Source organism: Athene cunicularia (genome assembly GCF_003259725.1).
Source record: "Athene cunicularia isolate RWA chromosome 1 unlocalized genomic scaffold, athCun1 chr1_part1, whole genome shotgun sequence".
Classification (NCBI taxonomy): Eukaryota; Metazoa; Chordata; class Aves; order Strigiformes; family Strigidae; genus Athene; species Athene cunicularia.
The window spans coordinates 98,342,179-98,354,388 of record NW_020799091.1 but is presented as its reverse complement, the minus strand read 5'-3'; the positions used below and the strand labels follow the sequence as shown (position 1 = coordinate 98,354,388).

General features: G+C 39.8%; 1 protein-coding gene across 2 annotated transcripts in view; it reads left to right on the top strand.

Annotated features, from left to right (window-relative positions):
* The window catches only part of MRPS6 (mitochondrial ribosomal protein S6), a 39,868-nt gene extending 31,089 nt beyond the window's left edge, over nt 1-8,779 (top strand). For both annotated transcript variants that reach the window (XM_026860615.1, XM_026860619.1), the window contains exon 3: nt 8,157-8,779. In XM_026860615.1, the coding sequence (XP_026716416.1) occupies nt 8,157-8,337 (181 nt within the window). In that variant the 3' untranslated portion in view covers nt 8,338-8,779. The remainder of the gene's footprint in view (nt 1-8,156) is intronic.
* The last annotated feature ends 3,431 nt before the right edge of the window (nt 8,780-12,210 follow it).

The window sequence follows — 12,210 nt, the reverse complement described above, 5'->3', positions numbered from 1 at the left end:
ATGTATAATTGACTTGTTTCTTCTCAGGAAATTATATTCACTGAACAGGTGGTGCATGTGCATTGAGGGTACATTAAAACAAATTTAGGTCTTTCTCTTAAATGAATCTCTTTTGGCAGAAAACACCCTCCTTTTTTAGAGACCTAATATTGACAGCTTTTGCATTTCAGTAATTATGAAAATAGTATGTTTCAGGAACTGTGTGGATATGTATGAAGAATAAAACTTAAATCACTGCTTTACTGATATTTTAAACTGAGGTTGAATTAGCTGCTAATTCACATTTATGGTATTAATTGCCATAGCAGGACATTAGTATTTAATTTTTAAAATATTTAAGAGCATGATTCAAGTAACATCTCACAAAATTGTAACAAATACTATTCACCTTATAGATTAATAAAATGTGACAAGGACACATTGTTCCCAGTGGGGGTTAGGTATGTAAATTTAGTTGCGGCATTGAGGCTGAGTGACTTGCCCATGGCCACAGTGTCTCTGAAAAAACAGTGGAAGAATGTAAATAAGGATTACCAACTTTATCTCCTAATGGGAAATAGACTTGGGCCAAGTTTTACTAGCCACTACTTGTTTATAATTTTCGTTGAGTTGTATTTAAATTGATTTTAACACGATGCTTTGCTTTTTTTTTAAATACTGTATTACATGTATCAGGGGCTGCTTATTTCTGGAACAAACAGAAGTGAACTAATTTAAATAAGGTGTGTAGTAGTATTTGAATTCAAGGAATGTTAAAGTCTGGATTTATATGCTGGTTAAGATGGTACAGAAGCACTGAATCCCTCAAAGCAGCTTTCAAATAAAGGGTCCAGACTGGGGCTGGGTGATGACACTGTAGAGCCATGGCACATATTTGGTCAGTACTAAACTGAAGAATATTGCAGCTGCTTGTAAAATGATAGATCCCAGTAGCACACACAGTCTGTGGGTTTGCACTTTGCGGCATACCTGTTTTCTTTGGCCTTGCCAGGCTATGCCTTAATAATATGCTTGTGACGCTTAATGCTTCAGGGCATCAGATAAAGGAGGTGGTTTGGGGGACGTGGTTGGTATGTAGGGTATTTTTACTTTAGGGGAGATGGTACAAGGGTGACTGCAAAACAGATCTTTGAAAAAATAAGATTCAGACACTCCTTTGGGAAGGTAATGGCTCAAACTTTTTGCAGACCAGGAAAATATTAAACTGGAAGGAGCTATGACAAGTGCTCTGGGGAGAAGAGAGTGGCCAGGTGTAACTGAGTTTTGAATACTGGGTGTCGTGCTATCCAATAGAGATTTGTTGTTAGTGACTTTATTCTTCCTCCGTCCCCAAAGTGTTGCTTCCATTCTTATTTTTGTTATCTCTGTTGTATTAAAAATGATATACGTCATCCTGGTCAGTGCTCAGATTTAGTAGTTTTGTAAATTGATAGAGAACCATGACCTTTCCCTTTTTTTTTTTTTTTTTTTTATGTTTGTGTGTGCTTTCCTCAAATCTACTGTAGTACAGTAATGTTTTTTAGACCTTTCTCTCCACATTTTCATTTCATTTCCTTTATTTGTGAGTTCTCCAGCTAAACAGTGTGTAATTCTGATTATTCATAACAATCTCCATGTTCTATTTGCCAGATTTTCATTGTCTTGTTTTTTTCCCTTTCAAATTTGATTTTGAAAAGATGGCAGTTTTCTTTTGTTATTTGCTGCTTGTCTCTTAATCTTTTTGTTTTGCTGTTCACTCCCAGTTATCTCATCAGCCCACTTGTTCTCTGAAATAGCAAAGTCAGGTCTTACTGAGTTGGTTCTTGCTGAATTGTATTTTGGGAGCTTATCTTAACACATGTATGGGGAATTTTCTGTAAGAGGTGTGCAGGGACCCTGGTGATTGCTAGGGACCACTGAGGAGCACAGGATATATACCAATATCATCTAACAGGATCCGGAGTCAGAAAATGCAGGTTGCAGTTTTAGTTGCGCTGTGGACTTGTTTGTGTGATGGGGGAAAATGGTGAGGCTAGGAGGTCATTTCCCAGGGACGCAGCATGGAGAACTCAGCTTGCCTTCAGGCCCTGCAGTGCTGCGATTACCCACCAGGAGCTGGAACACCAAGCTTCAGTACCAGCTTCGCCTCTGCTGTGATGGGGAAGGCTTGAACGCTGTCCTGGCCTTCCCACAAACTGCTCCCACCTCCTCTGGGTGGTTTAGGGTGGGAAGCAGTTAGTCCTCCTGCAGGAGCACCTTGTGTTTTGCCTTTGTTACGTGGCGTGTGGTGTAACGTTGCTTAGCCAAAGTACGAGCTCATGAAAGGGGTCATGACTCTCGTTTCTTGGTGCCTCAGTGGCCTAATACACAAGGAATAGATAGTTATTAAGAGGAGTATTTCGGTAATTGAGCATCATGTTGTTTAAGGCATTTGAATGTTTTGGAAACGTATCTATGTAAATTATGTTACATGTTCAAACTTTACCTCTTTCCATAAAGAGCTTAGGAACTGTACTTACACAACATATTTTTAAACGAGCAGCTTATGGCAAAATAATACTCCATGTGGAGGAGAGATGCTGAAGTGTCTTCCAATAACGTATGCTGTCTGGATATAATTGTATTTACTTTATTTGTAAGAGTAAAATAATAGTTGCCCATCAGAATTGTTTTCTGCAGTGTTTGAGTTTTAACAGCCCTTCTCTTCTCCCCACCCCCTAGTAAAATACAAACTATTGCATAAGTAAAGGACTTCATCATGCAGATAAATGTACCGACATGTTTAGCTTCACTCAGGTAGACTCTCTTGATGATTTCCATGACTATTGAAGACCAAAGAGGAGGAAAGAAAAAAGAGATGAAAGGGGTTGCAAGCTTTCCTTTCTTAATACCACTAAACGAAATGTATAGCTAGTGCACTTGTTTGTTCAGATTTTAGAACATCTTGATCTGTTTCAGCAAAAAGGAATTTGGGGTCTGTAATGCACTTGAATGAGAACAAACCAACTCGAATATTTGAGTATTTGAGGCACATTGGTAGTATTTTCTGCTAAATTGATTGTCTTCTTCCACTAGATGGGGCTTTCTTCATTGATGAGTTGAACCATCACTTTTCCTTCAAATGCTTTTGTCCACATGCACATACATGTAAGTGTGGATGTGCCTCAAGTATCAGAGCCCTGAAATGCTTTTTTTTTTTCCCTCTACCTTACCTGTGGGAGTGCAATTGGCAATTTTGGTGCTTGTCAGAAATGGCACTGTGCAATAGTTTGTGGTGTTGAGGCACCAGTATAATTTTCTGATGCACTAAGTTATGTAGCATCCTTGTGCAAACACATTGATTACATGTCATGGTTGCTCTCAAATAGTGGGCTCGGTGGAATGGGAAACAGTCACCATTTGTTTGTTGTTTTTTTTTTTTTTTAAGCTGTAAATTATACATGAGGCAGAGAAGTGACACAAGCAGAATTAGTACTTGCTGTGTAACTTCAGCAGTGTTGATAACAACTTTGCAAACTTCTTAAATGCTGCCCTGTGAGCATGACTTCTCGAATACTCCAAAGAGGTCAGGCTGGTTTCTCTTTTGCAGTGTAACAGTATTTTATTTTATTTTTCTGCAACGCTGCAAAATGTCTTTCCATTATTTAATTAGCTCAATAACATGCATCTATGTATAGAATTTGGCAAATGAAATTTCTGAAGACTGTGGATGGTAAAAGGTATTTTTCCCCAAAGTACTTTCTCATTATGGATTGTTTGCGTCATTGCTGTGGCGCAGTCTAGTTACTAAGGTACCAGCTTTTGGCTTTGATCTGGTACTTCCCCGTTGCTGTCCTTGTGATTTTCAAGAGACTTCCATCTATTCCATATGTATTTTTTAAAAGTTAAAAGTAACACGTGTACTAGGCCTTCCAGCTACAAAATTATAATTCTTCTGAGCATGAACTTGTGTGCCTGCCCTGCTGAGGAAGGGTAGCTAGCACAAGAGTTCAGAAGAAAAGCAAACTACCTCTCTTCAGAGCAATGCAGAGGTCCCAAAGATGAAGTGAACATACAGGTAGCAAAAAATTTTCATTTATATAGGATTACCTTAATCAGAGTGAATGTCCAGCAGCTCTCACGTGAGTGCCACAGCTTGCTTTCCTCCAGGTGGTTTCCTGTTTCACTGTTAAATGCTTCACCTCTACCTGTTTGACAGGACATTTTCTTTCCTTTGTATCTTCCACCTCCCCACTAGGGAAATTTATGTACACTTACTGCCACTATGTAAAGGAGAAATTTAAGCTTACAGACATTTTTTGGGGCACAACTATGGGACCAGACAGCCTCTTCCAAGTCCACCATACCTGTGCTTTTCCCTTGGCTCCTCAGGCTGATAGACTTGTATTCTAGGAGGATTTAAAAGGGACTTTTGATGCAGCTGCTTTTTAGGTTCTTTCAAGTCCTAGACTGTCCATCTGAAAGCAAAATATTTGAGTATCCTTAGGACTCAAGGTTCAAACAGTTTCTGGGCTTGAATATGTTAAAAAGGATAAATGAGACCTGTCTTTTTTTTCTCTTTTTTTCTTTCTCATATGCAAAGGCATGTGCTCCTTTAATTGAGATCATACAATATTTTTTTTTTTTTTTCGGTTATGCATTGTTTTAATATGTTTCAATCTGCTCTTCTGTATTTAAATCATCCTTCTATTTACAGTCAAGCAGGATGACAAAAATAACTGTGGTCTCATAGTGAATCAGTGGAATTTTCCTGCATTTCTCCCCTGATGACTCGACTGACTCCTAGAGAGCCTAAATGCTTTTGCATTTTTGCTTGCAAGAATGAGGTGTTTTCCCTCCTGCATTCCTGTATTTTTCCCTGTCTTTAAATCTCACTGGGATTTGCTTTTGTTTACTACACAAACAGTAGCTACAGCATTGTGTATCAGGTCATAGATCACTGCCTGAAACTAAGATTGCTGCATGCCTTATTGAGAGTCCGTTAAAAAAAAACCAACCATGGCCTCATGACAGCTGATTTAAATGCGTATATTTGGGGGGAAGGGGTACCAGATCTCCTCAGGGATTGCATTGTCAATTGTGTTTGGTTATTGCTTTTTCAGCCATTAGTTTCTTCTCTTTCTCTAATGAAGAAATAATATTTTTTTTTATGCTGGGCCTCTTACTTCTCTCTCTTTTTGGCACAGGGTAGCAATCATTGCTTGTTAACGTTGAAGAGTGGTGGTTGTTTTTAAAAACTCGCATTGTCCCCGATTACTGCAGTTTTGTATCCTCAGATAAAATACCTATTCTGCGAGGAGTCATAAAGATATGCTGTAACAGCTCATCCTCCCATCCCCCACTTCTCCTTCAGTTATCAACAGTGCGTCAGTGGAAATTTCCACCCTTTGCTAATGTGAGAGAAAGCGCAAAGTTGCAATGCAGCCTTTGGAGAAAAAAAGCCCCACCATTGCCGTTTTAGGAACACAATGAAAATCAGCATACAATTTGCAAGCAGAAATGAAATTAAATTCTCAAGAAATGGTGGGACTAAAATGGCGTGGCAAAGAGCATGAATTGCAATATGAATGAATGCAGTTGTTAAGGGAAGGGGGCATGAGGGTGGTGGTAGATCCCTATCCTCCTTTCTGTTAGTTGCAATTGTGAGAGGATTTGGAAGGCTTCTTCCCAAGGAGAAGAGTTAAGTGTCATCTGTTAAATTTACCAGTGGCTTTTAATGGCTTTAACAGAAAATATGATTTTCCCTTTTTTAAGGGGTGTGCATCCTTCAGATGTTGCTGTGCAGTATTTCTAATGAATTGTTCAACCTTAAAAATTATTTCTCTCCCTAAACTTTTAACCAGGTGGCATGTCTTAATTCTGGAGACCAGAAAATGGTAGGAAGTTCAGTCTTCCAAATATGTTAGGCCAAATCCTGTTCCACATTGAAGCCTGTGAGGAAGTGTGAGGAGGACTGAGCTCACCAGAGTTCCTCCAAATCCTTCTTGAGGCAAGCTATTCCTGTAGCTCTCAGTAGCCCTCCTGCAGTCAGAGGAGCAGCACCTTTTCTGACGTGACCTGGCACTGGTCCCTTGGCTTCAGTGATGCTCGGCCGCAGCCCACACCAGCTGGACATGTGTTCTGGAGGACGTGCTGCTTCAGTATGGGCCACAGGGAGATTTTTTTCCATCAGACCCCTCATGTACAAGAATTCAGTGCTTCAATCTGAAAAACTCTTCAGAGAGGAATTGTGGCTATTAACGTAGATGCCTGCGTAAAGAGCTTCAGGATTAGGATGTCTGGCTAAGGAGAAGCATCTTTGCCATGTTTTCCATGGGTGGATTCCACCCCTGTGCAGTAATCCACCACACACTGCTGAGTCATTTCTGGCCTGACGGGTCTCCTCTGCATGTAGTATTTTTATGTAACACATTTCGTTGGATGAAAATGAACTCCATTCAGCGTGAAGAACGCAAGTGTTTCTATTGTTCCTGACCACATCTCCTGTGTTTCCTGTTCAGACTCCCAGTTCAACTTCTGGTCTTGGGGACTTAGCCTCCAAGATTACCTTTATGAAGATGGACCGTGATGCTCGTGCTATAGTTGACTTAGTTAATAATCCATACCTCTTGCAGAGCAAAGTCCTCTCTGTTAGGTACAGTTTTTAAATCAAACTGGGATGCTTGATCTAGCTTGGGTAATAGGACTTCAGTTGAGGGATATCACTTTAAGGGTATACTGATGCTTCATGGGGAGGTGGGCTTGAGTGGACTAGAAGGAAAGGAGAGCTTTAGTAAGAGGATGTGTAAAGATGGAAATGAAATAGCTAGGTGGGAAGTGCTGTGCTGTACACTTAGTCTTTAAATTACTGATGGTCTTGGAAACAAGGTGAGTGGTTCGTTCTCTTCAATAGGATTTCTGAGACAGTTGCAGTGTCTTTTTACTGTACTGGAGTTAGTGCCATGCCAAATGCAGACAAGGTGATTAAAAAGTGTCCTGGTTACAGCTCTGTTGACAATGCCGGTTCATTCACAGCATTTCAAGGGAGGAGGGGTGGCCAGTGACATGGATACTCATTTTTGCATTAATATGATGGCTGGCACTACGTTGCTCATAACTTGCAGGAAAAGCATACATAATGTTGCTAACTAATTTAAGGTAGATCTTGCGTTAAGAGACAGGATCTGAATTTGCATGTCTGACATGAAGTTAGTGCACTGTGTGTAGTTTTTTCCCTTGTCTGAAGTGGGACTCATGAAGTGCAGTAGACCTCTTTGGGTGTACTGGAATTTTAAAAGCCTCTTGCAAAATGATAATTGAGCTCATGAAGAAGGTGCAGTTCTTCAGCAAAGGAGTTTATTGCAGAAGTAACCTTGGTGGCCTAAGGTTAATGGGGAGCAATGTTCTCCTTCCTGTAGGTAGGCAATCAGCTTTTTCTTTATAGATGTCAAAGACAGCTGTGTGGTGGACATGAATTGCTTACCTGGAGCAGTGTGTTTTATATGTGCTGTGCATGTGTCGAAGAAAGACCTTTCTGGTCCTGCCAAGGTCAGCACAACCGTATGTGTATGCTTATCAGCTGCCAAGGGTGCAAGCACGCATTGCCTGTACGTGGCTTCAGCTCCTACCCTCAGATTGAAAATTTAAGCCATGTTCACACCAGAAATGCACCTAATTTGGGATAAGTCCATCTCCTTGGGTTTCTTTTGCTGTATTTTTTAAAATTTCCACTCAGCTCTGAAGCAGAACTTTAAAGGAGGAAGTGTGCCTGTATGTATATATGCTTGAGATGTTTCACACTGGCATTTGTTCCCCACAGAAATAATGCTGTGAATTCAAAGGAGGAGGATGCATGTTCTAACTGAAATGAATGTGCCACCCTACCTTTTTTTTTTTTAACACTATTCAAATCAAGGTGTGGAAATGGATGGAATAGGTACAAGAAGAGTAAACTCTCTTTAATCTCCTTGGGTAAGCAGTGATGTACAACAAAGAAAAGTTCAGGCTGAGCCTGCTTCACTTGAACTTTTCTTATTTGAAGTCAAGGTAATACTGAGCTTTTATTTCAAATCATTCTGGTACCAAAATGTAAGAAAAAATGATACAGTTTCATTTAAGAAATCCCACAGTTACTTGAATTATCAAGTTGATACAGTACAGGTATTTTTTTTTTATTGTGTGTATGTTTTTCATTGCAGGTATTTTTTGATAGACTTAGAGGGCCCACCTTCGATTGTATCGACCATGATGGATCATTTAGGACGTGATATTGATGTAATTAGACGTGGTTTTATAAAACATCCTGTATCAAAGACAGAAGAATGCAGTGGCATAATCCCAGTCAACTATGAAGATAAACTTATTGTCAAGAAGAAGTGAATATTCCAAATAGCATGTTTGAAAGTTTTTAAAGTTTTTTTTATTCTTGCTTTGGAAAACAATTGTGATAACTAACGTCCATCAAAAAGAATCAGTTTTGGCCATGTTATGTGTGTGGTGTAGTACACTATCTTGAGTTATGGTAACATTTGAGGTTTCTTTTTGTTTAAAATAATTTGAATAGACTTAAATCTGTATGCTTAACTTGATATCTGACAATTGATTTTCTTTTCTCTTGGAGCATTATGTTGATAATGAAGATTTATCCATCATCAGAATGCTAAAAATAGCATTCTTTTCCAAAGACAGACTACTTCAAAATATCTATATTTACATAAGAGATTAAGAAATCTACAATGTAAATATAGCAGTATAGGATGTGATTTGTTGGAGGGGGGGGGTTTGCTTGGTTTTGGAAAAAGGTAATAAAAGTGTGATTAAAAATAAAGCTTGACTCATTTTTTAAAAGCAGAAAAGGTACGAGAAAAAATAACCTACACTGCTAAAAGACACGTCATACTTCTTCCTTTAAGGTATCAAAACTCTGTTCAAAGTACAGGTAAAAAATGATTCTTATAGAAGAGTCCAGAAACTTCCAGCTAGCAGGTTAGAGAAAAACCATGCTTATATGTGAACAGAAGAATAAAAGATGCTTTGTTTTACCATCAGCTAGACCCAGGTGGACATTTCAAACTGAGAAAAATGTCAGGACAAAGGTCTTAATGTATGTTTTCTCTTTCTTTTGCTCCTGTGAAAACCACAGAAAATGCGGTGCATGTGAAAGGTGACATTAATGTGGTATGACCTCCTGCAGGTTGGACATAAATTCAGTAGTTTCTGGAGGATCTCTGTATTTCCCCCACACTTCTGAAGGAATGCACTAGCCATTTCTCCTTCCGAAGGAGCGTGTGTGTTGTATAGTTACTTCTGCAGAAGAAAGTAAGTTGCCACTGGTACGTTGTTATGCAGAGAGCATAGTCCTTATGAGAATGAGCTTCATGCAGAAGCTGCGTCTCTGGCACTCCAGTGTCATGCATTGCCAAAGGGAAGGGCAGTGCAGAGGCCACGGTCAGATTTCCAGAGACCTGTGACAGGTCTTGCTGGTGTGACTACTCTCCAGTGTGCTATTTCATCATGAGTTTTTCATGTCTCTTTTTCACGGAGGTACCTGGGTCATTTGGGGGGCAGGATGCTGCTTTTATCCTTGGACGTAGAACTTCGGGGGGGAAAAAAACACGGTGTTTCTTCTATCTTTTTTTTAAAAGGAAAAAGTGAATTAGAAAAACGAAAGAGAAAATTTTCTTTCTGTACATGTTTATTTAGGAGACATGAATCTGTGTGGTTTTGTGGGTTTAGGTTTTTTTTTTTTTTTCTGCTGTTTTTTCTGTTTTTAAATCTGTTTTTCTTTTAAGAGCAGACTGTCACATTTTGTGTCTTCTTTCCTGGAAAAAAAAATGCTAGGAGAATGGAGAGAATACACTGTATGCTTGCTGAAGCTGAATCCATATTAGATGTTCTTTTTTTTGTAGTTACTGCCAGTTTTGATCCTGGGTTGCTGTGTGGGCAGAGCTTTTCTTATCAATGATTTTTTTGCTTGTAGGACACACCTTCTGTTCATACTCATGTGAGTTTTGCCAGAAGAAGCCATAGGTTTGTAAGCCTTTGCCACAGGTTTGGCTCCCTGAGTTGCCCTCTCTGTTGGGCTGCTGAAAATTCAGATTCGCGGTGTAGAAAGCGTAAACTGCAAGTAGGGATATACAAAATGCTTTAAAGAAAGTGTTTTACTCAAAAGTTGCTCAGAAGCTTTTCTTAAATAGAAAGTGAAGAGAAAGCCTATCTTTTAAAGTCACTTTGCCTCTGGCTAGGAGCCCTAGATTTCATTGGAGTACAAAGAATATATAAGTTTTCAACTTCACAAAATTAGGATGATGATTGTCAACAGAGGCTTTACACATATAAATGTTGTATGTTTGTCTTTATTAAGTTTCCTTTAGCGTAGTATTAAATTTTGCATTTAATTTGTTCCAATTTCTAGGTTGATGCCTGCATTCAGTAGGAAAATCCTAGATGCTCATTAGAGATGAGTCCATCAGCTTATTATTAAATATAAGACATTATTTGTTGTGAATTAGGACCTTTGGTCAATCAGACATTCATGCCACTCTTTTCTGTGGGGCCCATTTCTAATCTAAACAGAAGATTGATGAATGTCAACAGTAGAAGCCTTGGGCTCCTGAGTCCAGCTCATCCTAAGAATGGATCAGCAGTAGCACATCTCTCCGAGCCGTAGCTGATCCTGTTTTCTGAAGTACTGAGCACGCAGAGGGGAGTGACTGAAAGGTGCCTTTGCTTTTGGGATAGAAACATTGACCACTGAAACCAGTGGCCACAAGGAGAGCCATGCCTGCCGGACTGGTGCGTGGTTATATAAGCACTGGTGCTTTCTCAGCAGCAGGATTTATTTATAAAAGCTCTGCTGAATAGCTGGCTCTCAACTGGATGTACTATTTTCTTCATAATTGATAGTTTCTAATAAGAACATTTTTTATTTTTTTGTTTTAATAGGGGGTGGGGGAGGCTAAGGAAGGAGTCTTGGGTTGCAATTTCTTTAGCCCAGTCAGCCAACCAGACTGGTAGTTAGCTATTTTGGGAAACTAATGCATAACAGCGTGCGCCTTCTCTCTTAATAGCTGTAAACGCAGGAATGGACACTGGAGTATATCAGAAGATTGGAGCGGTTCTGGGTTTGAGCAAACAGTCTGAGTTGTGCCATGGAAGAAGGCGAGTAACTGTACCCTGAATGAGCATAAATTCTCCCTGCAGAGGAAGGGAAACCTTTGCATGTCTTTCAGATGTGTTTGCCTTTTTGATTGTCGATAGCTAGTTTGTCCTGCTGGGCTGTGGGTGACTCCTGATCTCCAAGAACTAAATTTCAGGACCACTATGTGGTGTTGCTGGAGAGCCAGAAGAGCCTGTGCAGCCAAACCATGGCCAAATACCTAAAATGTCAAACTCCTTCAGCATTCCCAAAGCCCTGAACAGTTTGAATACCAGTACTTTAAATTTTGTTTACCAAAGAATCCGATAATGAAGCTCTTCTACCCTTACTTAGATTGTTTCCGAGTGTATAAAATAAGTAGTTTTATGCTCCTAGATACTCTGGTTTTCTTGTTTGTGGACTGTGGAGATACACAGGATTGGGTAAGTATTAAAATAACAACTGGCAGTTCTCCTGCCTCAGAAATGTTTTCTCTTCTCCATCTTGACCTTCAGCAAACAAATGAGCACGAGTGGTTTTATGGTGAAGATCTTCAGTCACTCCTTTTTCCTGATCTTGTCTCTCTTTCTCAGCTGAATCTTGCACTCTAGAAGTTTCTTCAGATGACTGAGGGCACTGCACCTTCAAAGCACTCAGTGTGGTCACTGGCTTGACCCCAGGAGTTTTGTGCAGGCAGTGATTTGCTCCCATGGATCACAGGTGCATCCGTACACTCTGTACATCTGACTGTGGTATGACCTCCTGCAGGTTGGACATAAATTCAGTAGTTTCTGGAGGATCTGACAATCCTGTGTGTTGATAGTGTGAGTTTAAGGAAGTCAGCTGACTGAGTGGTTTAATGGCACTCTGAAAATCATCTTTCAGATGGACTGTTGGAGCTGCAGGCTGATCTGGGTACAACAAGCACCCAGGGATGTATTGCTTTGGAAGTCATCTGAGGAACTGGAATGGCAACAGTTGATGTGACTCGTGGGCTCCTACTGGTGAATCTAGCTTTGGTCACTGAAACACATCACCTGTCCCTTAATGAGATCAGTTTCTAATTAGTAAGTTGCTACACTCTGTTATGAAGGAAGACTGAAAATTAAAGCAGT